This window comes from Notolepis coatsorum, assembly GCF_963971535.1.
Source record: "Notolepis coatsorum genome assembly, chromosome: 8".
NCBI classification, from domain to species: domain Eukaryota; kingdom Metazoa; phylum Chordata; class Actinopteri; order Aulopiformes; family Paralepididae; genus Notolepis; species Notolepis coatsorum.
Window position 1 is genome coordinate 90,239,126 of NC_140172.1, and position 18,456 is coordinate 90,257,581.

The 18,456-nt window shown below is 45.6% G+C and overlaps 1 protein-coding gene across 1 annotated transcript in view; it reads right to left on the reverse strand.

The window, feature by feature from the left end:
- Positions 1–576: 576 nt before the first annotated feature.
- The window catches only part of LOC311233505 (neurexin-2-like), a gene marked incomplete at both ends in the record, with an annotated part of 583,916 nt that continues 566,036 nt past the window's right edge, over positions 577–18,456 (reverse strand). The window contains 3 exons of the mRNA XM_084320472.1: positions 577–1,400; positions 5,397–5,481; positions 7,919–8,137. Coding sequence (XP_084176598.1) covers positions 577–1,400; positions 5,397–5,481; positions 7,919–8,137 — 1,128 coding nt within the window. The remainder of the gene's footprint in view (positions 1,401–5,396; positions 5,482–7,918; positions 8,138–18,456) is intronic.

Consider the following 18,456-nt stretch of genomic DNA (forward strand, 5'->3'; position numbering starts at 1 on the left):
CGTGCATGGAAACACTTAATTATTTACAGACAAACATCTTCACAAGAGCAGCACGGCTGTGGACATGGAACGGACGGCACGGCACGGATTCTGACGTCTCATTCAAATCATTCATTTTATACCATATACTTAGACTCAAAGGCTACGGTCTCTGTCGTATATAATTCCATGTTTCCTTTTTTTGTTTGTATTTTCCATTGTTATTATTAACAGAACCATCAGCATGGACAATCAGAGGAAAAGACAGTGACTGGATAGTTTCAAAGGGGAATTCCACCAGAAGTTAGGTTATAAATCCGCAGACATTTCCAGACAGACACAAGTAGACATTTTCCAGAAATTTGCCAAGATTTGTTTCTGTTTCTGTCAATTTGGCCATTTAATATACAAAAAACTAAATTCAGTTTGTTTAATATGGATGAAGTCACTGCTTTACCATTTTCCTTTCTTTGACAGCTAATAACTCAAAGCTTAAAAATTACAAACACATCTTTTTTAAATGAATGTCCACTTTTTGCAGTTTTACAACCTAAATGTTGATTTGGGTGGAATTTCTCTTTGAAGAAACAGAGCTTCTCAGACATAGTATTCCTTGTCTTTGCTTTTTTTGCCCTTGCCGGCACTTTTGGCCACAGCGACCGTGCCGGACATCTTGTCTTTGACCGCAGCGGCGTCTCCGGTGTCCTCAACAGGGTCCGTATCGGTAAAGTTCCCGTCGGCCTGCGGCGAGCCTTCCTCTCGGTTGCGGTACTTGTACATGGCGTACAGCAAGATCAGGATGCAGAGCGCGGCAGCTGCCACGATGCCCACCACCATCCCTGTGGTGCTGCCGGACTCTCTGATCACTTCCACGGCGTCGGGATGGCTCTTCTCCCCCGGGTGGCCCTCCTCCTCCTCGTCAGGGGGCTGGGATGTGGGCACGTGGTCCGGTGTGAGTTCCGGCGTGTTGCGGGAAGGCAGGAGCACGCGGTCACGATTGTTCATCTTGCCCGCGGGGATACGGAGGAGCTCGGGGTCGGCGGTCGTGGGAGCGTGAGGGTGTAGAGGGCGTTGGGGTTTGTGGGGTTTGGTCCGGATGCCGTCGCCGTCGGAGGCCAGGGGAGGCAGGACCGTCCTGTCCGTGACGCCGGTGGCAGGGGGCCGGTTGTTCTCATAGAAATCCTCGTCGTCCGAATCCTCGCCGGAAGCCAGAGAGGAGGCCTCAACCTCCGCCGCGTCGCCACAGTCCTCCTGGTCGGGGGGACAAGCAGGAGGGCGCGGCAGACGGATGAAAGACTCTTTAGTGGTTTCAAATGGGGACAGCAGCGTGGGCAGAGGAGGGGGAATGGCGGGGAGGAGGGTGGAGACGGACGGGGGCTGCAGGGAATCTACCGTTATTATGGGCAAGACTAGTTCTCCTCCTAGAAAGAAGACGGAGAGGACAGGAAGATTAGAGCCATGTCAAAGGAAAGTCCATACACAATGGAAATGCATAATCATTAATGCAATGGAAATAACTCTTAATAATCGCTGGAGACACCTGGAGACTGCTTTGATACGTGGGGATTGGGGACATACAATTGGCTGGCCAGCTGGTGTTATAAAGTGGTTTTGGTTGAAGCTAATATGGGTAGGTTGCACCACAGCTCAATCATCAATTGGATGTCCCAATCAAGTTGTTTTGACCCTGATCCTGTTCCGATCATTTAATATTGAGCATGTGCCGATACCGAGTCCCAATCCGATATTTGTATTTTCCTAGATCAGGGGTCTCCAACAGCCGGTACAACCGGTAACTCGCATGCCCTTGAATTAATAAGTAGCTCGCCAAGCAAATCCAAAATGTAAAAAATGTAAAGAAAGAAAATTTTAATAATCTACCGTATGCATAAATGAAACCTCAATCATAGCGGACTATATCTACTTACTACAACTCTATGGGGTGAATTCACAAAGAAGGGATTGCGCCCACTAATAGCACCCTTAATAACTGTGTGTGATTTGCGCCCGCTATTTATTCCGTCTTAAGGACCTATTCACTAAAGATGCGTGAATGATATACTAGCGCAAACACACCCATGCGGTGTGCAATTTTCTCCTGATATCTCGTGGCTCGTGGAGTGCAATTTGCACCTGATATCTGGTAGCGTTGTTGGCTCACGGAGCAGCTGAGTGCTATTTTCCCCTGATATGGTAAAATAGTATAAATACTGCCCATGCAACAGTATGCATGTCCTAGGACAATGGCAGACAGAAAACAGAAGCTTCAATTCTATGATTGCGAATTGGAAGTCCTGATGAATCAATACTGTAGCTCTTCTAGTCCTTGGGCACTAGGTACCAACACTTCTAGATGTGATTTCTTTTTTTTTTATTCCTATACATCCCTAGATTGTGTTTTGCTATGATAGACAGTTTGGTTTTGTAGCTTATTAGTGGTTAACGAAAACCGAGTTTTCTCAAAAGTATCCTGCCATATCTTGCTCCCCTTCATAGATTTGCTCGTATGTCGGGTTGTAGGGTTTAGAGACATGACCATGATCACATTTGTATGTACCTGAGTCATTCACCTGTAGGGCGTAAGTGTGCGAAAGTTACCATATAGCTCAGTGTAGGAAGGTTGACTATGGCAGGAGACTTATTTAGCGAAAACCTTTTTGTTAACCACTAATAAGTTACAAAACCAAACTGTCTATCGTATAAAAACACAATCTAAGGATGTATAGGAATAAGAAAATCACATATAGAATTTGCCCACCCAGATGGTACCAAATCGTTTGTCATGTCATTCCAAAATAAATTAGTTTGAGCAGACCTGTCCATGGTGCTGAATCTTTCGGCCGAAGTTATGCACTGTGTGCCAATGAAAGATTTTTCAGATTTAGGAATATTTTTAGAGTGAGAAATGAAGTTGGATTTAATGTTTAGTTAAAAGAATAGAACCCGCATTCCCAGTAGTATATTATACTCCAGAATACACTTTTAATTGACCAGTGTTTCCAGCTTCTATTTCTGGACCTGACGAAATGTTATAAATAAAAAATGTATTCTGGAGCATATGAGTGTGCAGGTTCTATTCTCTTTATTGTGATTATTACCTAACCCAGGGGTCAGCAACCTTTACTATCAAAAGAGCCACTTTTCCCCCTCCCACAAAATAAAATGCTCAGGGAGCCGCACAACCTATGTACCCTTAAAATGAAGATAACACAGTGTATAACGTTTTATATATCCCCAAGCATACCCCACATTTAGCATAAAACGCCTGACAATTGCATACCCAAAGTAATTTGCGATTTATTATACTTTATACTTATAGAACACAGTTTGTTGCATTAATGGGATTATAAAGCAACAAAAAGAAAAGAAAATAACTTTTATTGCTGTTTTTACCTGTTATAACAAAGGAAAACCTCAAAATCTTATGAAGAGGAGAAAAAACACTGGTTGTGTAGACCTATTTTTAAATAAAACACAGAAGAGGAGACAAAACACTGGTGTCTGTAGACCGACTTTGAAATAAAACCCTGAACTATTCAGGTATATTTGAGTCCTTCCCTTATTTGTGGAACATTTATAAAATAAAAAGTAGTCCACTTTGAAAAAAGACTACCATGTGTAGACCTACTTTGAAATAAAACACAGAAAAGGAGAAAAAACACTGGCATCTGTAGACCTACTTTGAAATAAAACCCTGAACTATGCAGCTCTATTAGAGTCCTTCCCTTATTTGTGGAAAATCTATAAAATAAAAAGTAAATTTTGCGTTGTTCGCAAATTTCGCACCACATATCAGGCATACAGGTAAGCCTGCATCGTTAGTCGTGAAAGCAAATGAATAATTTTTTTTTTTAAAGAAAATCTTTTTTTTTGGGCCAGGGAGCCGCAGCTGATTGGCTAAAGAGCCGCATGCGGCCTCGGAGCCGCAGGTTGCCGACCCCTGACCTAACCCAACGGATCACCGGAGACGCTGGCCACTAATTTGCTTAGTTACCACCAATTCTCTGAAGACGTAAATAGCGTCACTTTAACTGCGCATATCAATTATCGCCAATCTTTGTGAATTGGAGTGTTTTTGCAATGTATTTTTGTGTCTAGTTGTGTTAAATATGTTTTTTCCCGTTTTTCCCACTGGGAAGCATAAGAACATTTGAAAATAAACACCAACCACCGGGCGATGACAACCTGCCTCTGACTACAGTTTTTCCACTGCTTGGCCACATCCTCACAGTACATATTTGGTTCTATGATTGTAAACTGAGGATACTCTTTCTGTGGCCACAGAAAATAAACAATGTTCTATTTTTATATACAAATTGACTCGTCTAAATGTCTATAATTCACTGTCATGGCTGATTTAAAATATTCCACAACAAGGGCAATGCAGTCAGCACTGTATTTCACCCTCCGCGCATGCTTTGTGAATAGCAAGGTTTGTTTTGGGGCTATTTGCACAGACATTGCGTCAGAAAAAGCAAGGTAAGAATATGAGTGACATGATTAGTGCTGTCAATGCTTTCAGGGCAAAACTGGGCCTGTTTCTCCAACAAGTGACAAATCTTTATTGAAATTTTTAAAACTAAGTTTTATCAACTGTCTGAAGTTGAACCACACCACCCCCCTCTAATTGATGGACATTGAACAATCAGAAACTGAAAAAGAAACAGTATTATATAACCGTATACATTTTTTTCTCTTTATTTTATATAATTATTTTCATCTCTCTTCTCCCTTTAACTGGGGGACATTGAATAATCATAAAAAAAGAAAAAGGTATTATATAACAGTAGCCTTTTCCATCTCTCCATCTCCCGGGCTTAAAGGAACACACCAAAATAATGGAAAATGCGCTTACCATCTTCTCCAGAGTCAGACAAGAAGATAGATAGCAATGTCCCCTCTGTGCGTTCAGTAGAAAGCTAAGAATCTACTATATCTTCTTGTCTGACTCTGGAGAAGACGGTAAGCACGTTTCCCATAATGTTGACATGTTCCTTTAACTCATTCAGCGCCAGGGGTCGCTGTTTACCTTCTGGGTAGAACGCCAACGCTGTAAGTCAATGGGGAGACTGCAAAACTTGCGAGTGCTTAAAATATATGAAATATTATAGCTATGGATCTAATAACACCGTTGATTGTCAGTGAGTTGCTTTTGGTCAACATGCAAAATACAATACCGCAATACCGGCTGGAAGGCGTAGGCGGCGGTATTTGCCCTTTGTGAGCTCAGACCCATTCCCAATGATAACATCAGGCTGGATGGATGAAAAATGAATGGATATAGCTAATAAAAGAAATAACGATTAAAACCCGACTTTTCTCTGGATTGGCGCTCAAGCGATGGCGAGTTAACCCGACTTATTTAGTCATTGGCGCAGAATGAGTTAAAGCCTGGGACAAAGTTTCACCACACTGACCCGTTTCTGGTTCACACTCTTCCAGGTCCACGTCGTCACGAGGACACTCTGCTGAGGCCACCAGGATGTCATCAGAACTCTGGAGCTGCAGAGGGAAGCCGTGGAGACATTAACAAATTAATAATGTTTTTGTTTTCAGGGCTAGGACCTGGACCAGGTCCAAAGAAAGTACTTTACACACTGCTGCCTATCTATAGATGCAATAAATCGTGTCTAATACTGTGTTTAATATGTATATTTCTCAAAAAGATCTTTCCTAAAAAATGTCAAATGTAAAAGGTAAAATCGTTACTAAATCATGTCTAAAATGTATAAGAAAATCATGCAAGTCTTGGTACCACCCCTGATCACCAGGTGGGGCTGATAGCTAATTTATTCATTTAATTCCCTGTATAAAAAAGATGCAATTTCCTGTTGTGTTCATACTTGATAAAGACCGGAAGGGTCGAAACGTTGTATCTGCTATTTTTTGTCACAATTAAAACACATTGGAGCATCAAAAGTGAGTTGCGAGCCCCGCTTTGTATCATGTACTACTGTTTTTACAGTTTGGCTCAGCACCAAGGAATGGAGGATGTGCGTTATTTATTTTTTCTACAAATGAACAATTAACACTTTCATTTTCACATTCAAGGATGACGCTGAGAATCATGGTGACGGGTAGAGAGGCTTATAGAGCTTCCCTGTTGAAAGTGGTTGATGTTGTGTTGATGAACTTTGACCTGAAGCATTGTATGATTAGTGGTAGCATCAACATTTTTTTTTGTATCCACTTTTTCTCCCATTTTCTATATTTTCTCCCATCCCAATTTCGTATCATCCAATTCAACCCTCCCCTGTCACGGACGCTGTTTCTTGCCTCCCACAAGCCGGCTGCAATGTGGACTAAGTCATACATAGCACAAGTCCCCTCCGGTACTTGAGGTAACAGCAGTCGCATCTTTTCACCTGCGCAGCTCGATCTCTCAGTGGCGAGGAGTAACGCGTGGGAGGCTCACTCTGCCCCCGACACTTCCTGATTCTACTGCGCAGGCGCACAAACCGACCTGTAGGAGTCGCTGTCCACAACGCCCGATCCCCACCCATCAGTTTCCTACCCCCTAATACGGCCAATGTGTATTAGTACGGACGACCAGCTAAACTGAAAGCAAATGTGGAGCGCTGGGCTCGAACTGACGAGCCCAGCGTCTCCAGCATTTCGTGGCGAGCGCCTTGCCCACTACGCCACGTAGCCGCCCTGTAGCGTCAACATTGTTGATATCTATCATAAGACATCGATTTACATACAGAAGCCTAAGTCTGTTTAGACGACAACATGTGGTGACTGTTAACCCTTTCACTACCACACTACAGAAGGTTAACCTTCTGTATTGTGGTAGTGAAAGGGTTAACAATGAAGAGGGACGTGTGGAAACAAGTACCAGCAATAAAAAACAAGAAACAAACCAATCTTTCACAAAATCACCATTCAACGTTATTGAAGACTCCTGCCTGTAACCGATAAGTACTTATGATTAACATTACTTCTTCTAGGCTGCAGCTAACGTTACATTGACCTGTGTCTGTCTGTCTGTCTGTCTGATTTGTATTCATTTTCAATAAGGAGTATCCTTTTGTTGGACAGGGTTGACACTGTGTCCATCTCCGCCAGATTTGTGTGTTTTGAAAAGTTCGGAGAGGGTGCCATTTTGGAACTGAAGGATACGTTACCATGCACCAAAGCTGTTGTTTCTGCAAAGGCACATTAGCTTCTAATTTAAAAATAAACAAGCAAACAGTAATACCCTCCATCCAAATTTCTATCTATTCATTGATGGATCAATGTACAGCCGCAGCCTAACCATGTTTTCATGCATTTCTCTATGACCGCATGTGTAGTACATGATATGGCCATTCAATTTGACATTTGGCTGGTAAATTAGAATCTTGTTCGGTCAAAAAAATGCTAGTGGAAACTAGGAATGGGTACAGAATCCGGTACTCAAGGGTATCGACCGAATCATGTCGATACTACCGAGTGCCGATTCATGTGATATCCACCGGTGCCACATTTCGGTACTTTTTTAAAGTCCGATGACGTCAACGTTTAGTTTAGAGGACAGGAAGATACCCTGGGGTCTACATTTTGCATCACGTAGGTGACCTGATGTTAGAGACACCAGCTTAGAGTGAGCACCACCACCTGTACTTTCGGGCGTTTGGCGCCTGTAAAGGGGGGGGGGGGGTATTTTCCTTTTGTGTATTGATTTGGTGCCACTGGTAGTCCTCCTTGCTCTCTGTGTTGCTGTGTTTTGTCAATAAATATTATTATTTTGGCAAACTGTTTCATGGTTTTGTGTCACTACACCCTCACCTACCATGTCTGTGGCCTTGTGTTGCATCCCCTTACTGGGGTGCGCAACACATACCAAGGATACAAACAATCAACTTTAGCTTTTAGTTGCCCTTAGTTTAGTTGCCCTTTTTGGAGCCAGGGACAGTTTAAAATCACTACATAAATGCACTCAGACAGTGAGACCCACCTTGGTGATACTATCCTGTAAGCTCGGGGAGCGCTGTCTGCGCGAGGTGGTGGTCGCCATGGTAGTGGTGGTCTCCATGATGGAGGTAGACATGTCGGAGGTGGCCAGCAGGGTGGGGGAGGTGGTGTCGGGGGTCAGCATGGACAGAGAGTCCCCCACCAGCCTCAGACTCCCCTCCACAATGACGCTGGGGTCGCTCTCTGCTGCCAGCTTGAGCACCTGGAGGAAGAGCGCATTATCAGCCTAGCTGTTTAGACGGTGTGTTGGTTAGATGGATGCATAAAGGGTAAGCAGACTGGCCATCAGGAGCACTGAGAGAAACCCCTTAATTCTAAATTCATCTAAATTCCTGCTTTTTGCCTTTTTATGGGTATTTTTTCTCCTTCAGTTACACAGATATCGATTATCACAGATATCTTCTATATATATAAGGCATTTGACACTGTCAACCATCAAGTACTTTTGGCAAAGTTATCTCATTTCAATTTCTCTGCAGATACTATACAATGGTTTAAGTCTTACCTAACAAACAGAAAACAGTGTGTTTATGGCATCAAATCTCTTTATCTTGACAATCCAGTCGGTGTGCCACAGAGATCTATCCTTGGGCCATTACTGTTTTCCCTGTACATCAATGACCTGCCGGACATATGCCCTGACTTCAATGTACAGAAGTATGCTGATGACACTGCCATTTTTGTACAGTACATGAAAAAACAAGGTTTTTTAGTTGCAAAACATGTGCCTACTGCTAAATACAAAAATAACTGTATGCATGATGTTTAGCAAACGACCAGTTGGCATCACAAGGCCTAATGTGTTTCTGGGGGAGGAATTGGAATTGGTCTCCCATTGCAAGTACCTCATAGTCATCTTGGACTCTAACCTATCCTTTAAGAAACACATCAAAAAAGTGAAACGCACAATACATTTTTATTAAGTTAATTTTAGACAAAACCGGCCTTTTTTAACAGTTGATGCTGCAAAAACGTATCTGCATTGCATGATATTCTCTCACATTGAATACTGCTTCACAAACTGGTTATTTGCAGGGGCCACTGTCATAAAACCCATTGCACAGCTTTCCCATAGAGCCATCAAGGTATTTGCTAGAAAACCATTGGCATACCACCATTGTAACATTCTGGAACAAAGTCTTAAAAAGTGCTTGTTTTATCTACAAATTCCTACATAGACTAGCTCCCCATCCTGTACAGGAATTCATATATAAAAAAAGAACCATTGGATTTGGCACCAGGTCAGACACCAGAGGTGACTGCATGGTCCAACGTAGACTGACCATGTTTGGCCAAAACATCCTGTCTATAAAAGGCAGCCAAACGTGGAATAGTCTCCCTGTTTCCCTAAGGGAAAGCCCCCCTTGCTACTTTTAGAGGTCAACAAAAAATATGGCTCAAGACCAACCAGTCATGTGACCACATGTGATATGTCTGTAGCAGTGTTGGGCAAGTTACTTTTAAAAAGTAACTAGTTACTTCTTCCAAAAAGTAACTAAATTACTTACTCAGTTACACATTATAAAATTAACTAGTTACTTCAGAAAGTAACTAACTATTTCAAGTAAAGTTTTTACATAAACAACATACACAAATCTAAACAATTTTAATGTTGCTGTGGGACAAAGTGAGACTAGCCTCCAATCAAATGCCATGTATGTAGATATAATAATAAATATAATATTATAATTACTATGTTTATATAGTCATAGTGGATCATACAAATACAAACACAATAGATGTTTTGGAACTTTTGATATGTATTGCCCCTCAACAGGCCACAACTGGGCAACATTAAATTATGCTTGCACTATACCAAAAATAAATAACAAATATATACTGATTGATTGAACATTTTAATGAACAGATTGCAGAATGGGTACAGTACAGTACAGCTCAATACACACAATTGTTAAGGGGATGCAGATGAGAGAAAGACTTTCGTCTTGTTTACATCAGGGTCCCCCATTTTCAATTCATGACATTTATGACATACACAACATACATATATAATAATCTAATCTAATCATCTAAACCAGTGGTCACCAACCCGTCGATCTTGATCGACTGGTCGATCTTTGAGACTGTCCCTGTAGATCTTTCCATGAAAATTGAATTTATTATTATTATTTTTTTTTTAGATCTTACCCTGATCGTCCACATTACAGTTCTACTTTTGTTTTGATGTGAAAAGTTATGCTGCATTTAGCACTGACTGAGAAAGTACACATACAGTTCTACTTTTGTTTTGATGTGAAAGTGATGCTGCACTTAGCACTGACTGCACTTAGCACTGACTGAGAAAGTACACATTACAGTTCTACTTTTGTTTTGATGTGAAAAGTGATGCTGCACTTAGCACTGACTGAGAAAGTACACATTACAGTTCTACTTTATAAAATGCTAATTGTAAATATGTTTGTCAATGTTAATAATATGAGAAAGTCCACATTACAGTTCTACTTTTGTTCTGATGTGAAAAGTGATGCTGCACTTAGCACTGACTGCACTTAGCACTGACTGAGAAAGTACACATTACAGTTCTACTTTATAAAATGCTAATTGTAAATATGTTTGTCAATGTTAATAATATGAGAAAGTCCACATTACAGTTCTACTTTTGTTTTGATGTGAAAAGTGATGCTGCATAAGATGACTGCACTTAGCACTGTAAGGTTTGGCTCTTTCCCCACCACAGGCTTCTTGAAGTACTGTGAGGATTGGTCCGCTGCTCTCCCACTCGCTCTGTCCCTTTAAGTTTTCTGTTAATCATTTCATTCCCCTATTCACACGCTTCTTCCCAGAGACGTCGTTGATTGGTTCTCTCCCGTCCACACGCTTTTCAATCACATTCCCCAGCTGTCACTGCTTGTCAATCAATCAATCCCGTATTATTTATACCCCGTTTCCCCACTCAAGTTTGTTGGATCGTTTTGATATTCTTCTGTTTGCATTCTCCGTTCCTGCTGCTGCTGCTGTTGTTCTCTGTGCCTTACCTCCAGGATATTCCAAGAAGCCTTCCTCTTGGACACCTTTTCCCCGTGGCGACGCGCTCGCTCCGCTGCTGTTCCAGCACTCATTACGCACTACGTCTGGGTCCCGCATCACCTCGGAGATTCTGCCGAGAGAAGTCTGCAGAGCGGCTCAGACGTCAGCATCTGCTACCCCCTACTACCACCACGGGAGAAGCTGCAGAGCAGCAGAACATTTTCACCCTTGCTTGTGTTCCTGTCTTGTTAGACTTGCCTATTCTGTGCTCATTAGTCTCAATAAACAAGCCCTTGTTTTTGGCAACTCTGAATTCCTACTCTCTTGTGTCGTGCGTTTGGGGTCGGTGTCAAACCATAACATTACGATCCAACCAATATGACGACCCCAGCCGACACAGAGAGAGTAGTCACCTTGGGCATCGAGGGGGTGGTAAGGCGTGCCCTACGCTTCCATCGCGCTCCAGGCAATGTACCGGTTAATCATCTCTTTGTCCCCAACTCAGTCCGGTCCCGGGTCCTCCAGTGGGGCCATACCAGCCGGTTCGCCTGCCACCCGGGCGTTCATCGCACGTTCTCCTTCCTGGCTCGTCGATTCTGGTGGCCCACCATGAGGAACGACGTCAAGGGGTTCGTACTGGCCTGCGCGGTCTGCGCCCGCAAGAGAGTCAGCACAGCAGCGGCAGTCCAGTTAGAGTCAGCCAAGGAACACAGCCTACAGCTGGATGCGGCTGCAGCTGCTGTACAGGGACTCCGAGAGCAGGTCCTGCTTATTCAAGGGTCCCTGGCCGCTCTGGCAGGACAACAGTCGGGTATTCTCGTTCAGCTTCACACGCTGAGCGACACCGTTAACGCTTTAATTCCCTCACTTCCTTCAGGAGCATTCCCCGCAGTCCCAGCAGATCCCGCACCTCGGGAACCCCGTCTCTCCGTCCCACGGCTGTTCGACGGCAATCCCGAGGAGTGTGCCACATTCATCATGCAATGTGAGTTGGTTTTCCGTCATCAACCAAGCCGTTTTACTGCTAGAGGGTCCCAAGTGGCCTATATGACGAACTTGCTTTCAGGCCATGCTGCCCAGTGGGTCACTTCCTCCTGGGCAATGGAGGCAGATTTTGTTTTTTCCTATCCAGACTTCGTGGCGGAGCTCCGCAGAGTGTTCCACCATCCAGCCCGAGGTCTGGACCCTGGAGCCCGGTTGGGGACCTTCCGACAGGGGAGCGGCAGGGTAACTGACTACGTCCTGGAGTTTCGACTGGCGGCGGTGGAGAGTGGATGGAATGACCCAGCACTTCGCCTAACCTTCATGAGTGGGCTCAGTGACGCAGTCAGGGACCAGCTCGCGACCCGGGAGGAACCTGATTCCCTCGAGGACCTGTTCAGCCTCGCCATCCGCATCGACGGACGCCTCCAGGAGAGAACCCGACGGGGACCCCCAGACGCACCCCCCGAGGACCACGACCTCGAGGAGGATTTCAGTACCCCAGACGTACCCCCCGAGGACCACGACCTCGAGGAGGTTTTCTGTACCCCAGACGTACCCCCCGAGGACCACGACCTCGAGGAGGTTTTCTGTACCCCAGACGTACCCCCCGAGTACCACGACCCCGAGGGGGTTTTCAGGGAGTCCAGGGCTCAGGTCTTTCCGCCTCGCCGGCCTTACGACTGTGCCATCGACCGCCGCTCAGGGGCTCCCTTTCCCGGCGGCCGCCTCTACAGTGCTGACCGCCCTGCCCCCTCCGTGACTGGTGGGTTTGTTCCCTCCCGAGCCGTGACCGAGGAGGAACCCATGCAGCTGGGACGCAACCGCCTTAGCCCGGCCGAACGGGAGTCCAGGCTCTTCTTCGGCCATTGCCTCTACTGTGGCCGGGGTGGACACCGTGTCTCCAATTGCCGTGCCCGGCCAAGAGGACCAGGCTCGCCAAGACCCCGGGAGATCCTGGTGAGCCGTCTTTCCTGTTCCCCCACCCGTGCACCACCCAACCGTCTGGCGGACGTCACCCTAGCCTGGGCGGACCAGCGGGCGACGGTGGGTGCACTCATGGACTCTGGTGCTGAGGGGAGTTTCATGGACGTTGGGTTTGCCACCCGGGCCAACATTCCACTTGAGGACCTCGAGAGGCCCTTGGAGGTCTTCGCAATGGATCATCGCCGCCTGGCTGACGTCACTCAACGCACCTGTCCAGTCCTTCTCACCGTTGCTGGTGACCACGTTGAGAGGCTCCAGTTTTTCGTCACCAGCTCTCCTCTTGTCCCTGTGGTCCTGGGCAGGCCCTGGCTCGCGCTGCACGAGCCCCACATCGCCTGGTCCTCCGGTGCCATCAAGGGGTGGAGCTCCTCCTGTCGTGCCCGGTGTCTTCAGGTGCCGTCCAGCCCCCTCACCGGGTCCCAGTCCCCGTCTCCGGCCTCCCTCGCCGGTCCTCTGTCCCCGTGCCCGGCCTCCGCTGTCGGGCCCCAGTCCCCGTCTCCGGCCCTCCTCGCCGGTTCTCTGTCCCTGTGCCCGGCCTCCACTGTCGGGTCCCAGTCCCCGTCTCCGGCCTCCCTCGCCGGTCCTCTGTCCACGTCTCCGGTCCCCCTCTCCGGGCCTCTGTCTTTGTCCCCCTCTCCAGTGCCCCTGATCGCCGGCTTCCTTGGGTCCCGTCCGGGCAGGCCGGGGCCGTGTGGGTCGCCGGGTGGCTCCCGTGGAGGGGGGGGTACTGTAAGGTTTGGCTCTTTCCCCACCACGGGCTTCTTGAAGTACTGTGAGGATTGGTCCGCTGCTCTCCCACTCGCTCTGTCCCTTTAAGTTTTCTGTTAATCATTTCATTCCCCTATTCACACGCTTCTTCCCAGAGACGTCGTTGATTGGTTCTCTCCCGTCCACACGCTTTTCAATCACATTCCCCAGCTGTCACTGCTTGTCAATCAATCAATCCCGTATTATTTATACCCCGTTTCCCCACTCAAGTTTGTTGGATCGTTTTGATATTCTTCTGTTTGCATTCTCCGTTCCTGCTGCTGCTGCTGTTGTTCTCTGTGCCTTACCTCCAGGATATTCCAAGAAGCCTTCCTCTTGGACACCTTTTCCCCGTGGCGACGCGCTCGCTCCGCTGCTGTTCCAGCACTCATTACGCACTACGTCTGGGTCCCGCATCACCTCGGAGATTCTGCCGAGAGAAGTCTGCAGAGCGGCTCAGACGTCAGCATCTGCTACCCCCTACTACCACCACGGGAGAAGCTGCAGAGCAGCAGAACATTTTCACCCTTGCTTGTGTTCCTGTCTTGTTAGACTTGCCTATTCTGTGCTCATTAATTAGTCTCAATAAACAAGCCCTTGTTTTTGGCAACTCTGAATTCCTACTCTCTTGTGTCGTGCGTTTGGGGTCGGTGTCAAACCATAACAAGCACTGACTGAGAAAGTACATAATAGTTCTACTTTGACGTTTTAATGTTGGACCAAAGCATTGCATGTAATTAGAATACAGGCAAATAAAAGTAATTTAGTTTAAAGTACAATCTTGGCTGTCTTTTTCTCTCAACGCTTCAATAGGTAGATCTTGCCTTCACCAAAAAAAAAGAAGTGATCTTGGGCTTAAAAAGGTTGGTGACCACTGATCTAAACTAATCTAATCATGACATTTAAGACATGCATGACATACAGATCAAAATGTACACGGACCCGCGGTCTGTCGTTGACTGAGTCGCTTGTGTTGTCGCTGTGTGTCAGACTCTGGAATGCGTTCGAACACCCGCCCACCTCTACCTCTGATTGGCTTATCATGACATTTTACTCAACCTCAGCCAATCGCGCACTGCCCACTAACCAAGGAAAAAAAGTATTGCTTCTCGGCGCAGAGATCTGTCTGATGAAAAAAACAGCTTCAATCATAGTAACGCGCCGCATTTTTTGGCAGTAACGGTAACGCCGTTATTAACACATCCTGCGCCAATACCGTTGTACGACGTGTTTCAAGTTCATGCGAATTCTGCCAATCCATGGCATACGACGTTATTGAGATCATATTTCATATTTTCGCCATGTTATTCATATTTCCCTCACGGAGCCTGGTCTGATGCAGTGGGACTCGGCACAACTCTCCAACGCTTCAATACTGCCCCCTGGTGGATGATCGGCGAGTTGCCAAACCGGAAATGGCCGAGTCGACCTCGGTGCGTCTCCGAAATGCGTCCGGCACTCGCATATTGTTGCGGGACTCTAGCCACACACCGTGGATATGGATCGCTGCCATAACTCAATAATCGACATGATTTGGGCGTGTATTATTATTATACAAACGGGAAATGGATCGACTCGATCAGCGTCAAATAAGTGGGATATTTTTGCTCCAGTCTCATCGCCCAACGGTAAGAGGACGCTGACGTTACTTTCAGCCTGTTTGTTTATTATTATCCATGCAAACTTCTCTGATCAATATATCACCCATACTACATAAAGCATTTAACGACAATCACGGAATTATAAACGACCCCCCCCCCCCCCCCCCCTCCGTTCATCCGCGCATGATCAGTCATAACGTTTAGGATCATGTACAGTTGGAATTTTTAATATAGTGTGGATCAGCAACAAACGGCATTTGATAATCTATATATGCGTGTATGCCTATATCTCTCGTTCTGGGAATTACTGCAGAAAATGATAAAAACATATTTATATTCTAGACGGTATTTTTGTATGAATGTCTGAATGAAAAAGTAAAACGTTCCTACATCCTGAACAATAGATAATCGATGTTGAATGGGCCATAGTAATGTCAATTTAGCAATACAATTTAAAAAGTTATAGCCCTGCAAAGAAGGTGAACATCTCCATAGGCAAACAGTGCTGGCAGAGAATGGTATAAGATGCTGAAATTGCGTGGCAGGGAATGTGTTAAGATTGGAAGAGTAATCCGTTAGATTACTCGTTACTGAAAAAACTAACGCCGTTAGTAACGCCGTTATTTATAACGCTGTTATTCCCATCACTGGTCTCTAGCCACTAATATTTTTGTGTATTGCTGCTATGTATTTTCTAGTGTATTGCTGCTACTTATTTGTAAACGTCTTACTGTTTTATATATCATGTTTTTATGTTTGGGGACAACGGATGGAAATTTGCCAAAATCCGACAATTTTTACAATCTTACAAGATTCAAGATTACCATGATTACCATGGTCCAGGTGACTGTATCTGCTTCATGTTCACTGTGTTCATATTAAGGCATTGTTCCGTAAAAATAAACAAATAGAGTACAATAAAGTATTCTTTTCTAACAACATAGAAATCAAACAATTTCAGTGCTTTATTTCCCGTCTGATTTTATTTTGGAAGTCAATGGAGAAATAGGACAGGAAAAGGTCACTGAAAGGTCACCCATCTGTATTTTCACTTCTATTAACAGGACGGTGATTTATTGTCGTTGAAATCTCAGGGACTGAACTGACATCAACTACGTATCATATTGAGAGTCCACTGTACACATCCCATTCAGTCACATTCAAATGTATTGCGGGGCGGTGCTCTCCGCTGAAAGACAGAAACCTGTAGATACAATCCACAGATGATGTCTGTCGTTGGTAATTATTACTATTAGTACTATTAGAGTTGAATGCATGAATAACGAGTACTCTGAACATTTGTTTGGATAAGGTCAGCACACATTTACATTTAGTCATTTAGCTGAACGCTTTTATCCAAAGCAACTTACAAATTTGGTACAACAAGTTAGCAGGAGGGTAGACCTCTGACAGCTAAGGGTAAGTGGTATTGTTCATCTTGCAAGTGTTGAACTTGAGTGTATAGTAGCAGTACAAACAGGTCCACTGACGACGCAGTCTCCCAGGTACTGCACAACACCCTTTCTCACCTTGACAGTCAGAAGGGGGGATATGTGAGATTGCTGTTCATTGACTATAGTTCAGCTTTCAACACCATAGTCCCCACCAGACTGGTTGACAAGCTGATTGATCTGGGTCTGAACTCTGCTCTGAGCGCCTGCATTCTGGACTTTCTGACCGACAGGCCGCAGGCGGTCAGGGTGGGTGGACACACACCTCCAACTCAATCACCCTGAGCATCGGGTCCCCCCAGGGCTGTGTTCTCAGCCCCCTGCTGTATTCACTGTACACACATGACTGTGTGGCCAAGTTCAGCTCCAACTCCATAGTGAAGTTTGCTGACGACACGTGGTGGTGGGGCTGATCTCTGACAATGACGAGAAGGCCTACCGGGAGGAGGTTGATGTACTGGCACGTTGGTGCCGTGATAACAGCCTACTCCCAGTGGTGCAGTCGTGGTCACACGCGGTTACACGCCGTGTTACTAGATGATCACTGAGGCAGAAGTACGCGCGCACAAAGATGCGCTCTATCCATTCGTTGTGCGCTAAGTACCCGGCCAGTGGCCACCAATAACGAAAACGCGTCTTCAACCACGCCCCCGCCCGCAAATACAAACAGATATAAACAGATCATTTGAGTACACCCGGCCACCCATAACAAAAGCGCGTCTTCAACCACGCCCCCGCCCGCAAATACAAACCGATATAAACAGATCATTTGACAACAGTATCATGTTCCTACCTGCAACGCAACCTGAACCAACGATGCCACCGCCGCTCCCCAAGAGAAGAAAGTTGCAGCTTCAGAATCAGCTTATCCAAAGCAAACTTAGTTTCGCTATACCTGCACGACCTCCAACGCCCGGGTACAGTACAGTACAGCTCAATACATGCATACAATTGTTAAGGGGATGCAGACCAAGACTTTCGTCTTGTTTACATCAGGGTCCCCCATTTTCAATTCATCATAACATACACCAGATAGACAGTCTTGCTCTCTTAATATGCTGGTTAAATCGGCTGTCTTTAACCTGAATTAGCAAACAAGATACAAAGCATTCAGTTGACTAATTGTATATGTTCTAATGTTCTCTGTTCTAATGTTCCTGCTACCTTTTTCAGCTTCGCTATTTAAAAAAAAAAAAATCTGTTCTGTGCGCATGCACGTACCGGCGGTCCGGCGCGCGTGCACGCGCGTGGCGTGTTACCAGTTCCCATATTACGACTGCACCACTGCCTACTCCTGAACATTGGTAAAACCAAAGAGCTGATCGTGGATTTTAGGAGAATATAGCAGGGGACACACAAGCCACTGTGGATAAATGGGGCTATCGTAGACAGGGTGAGCAGCTTTAAGTACCTGGGAGTCCACATCACAGAGGACCTGACATGGACAACTCACAAGACACTGTGGTAAAAAAGGCGAAACAGCGCCTCTACCACCTGAGACAATTAAGGAAGTTCAGAGTATCAGGGAAGATACTCCACTCCTTCTATTCCGGGGCTGTAGAGAGCATTCTGACTGGGAACATCACTGCCTGGCTTGGAAACAGCACGGCCCAGGACAGGAAGGCCCTACAGAGAGTGGTGCGCTCAGCAGAGCGTACTACGGGTATTGCACTACCACCCCTGCAGGATTTATACAACAGGAGGTGCAAATCCAGAGCCTGCTGAATAATGAAAGACCCTCACCACCCCAACAACAGCCTGTTCAA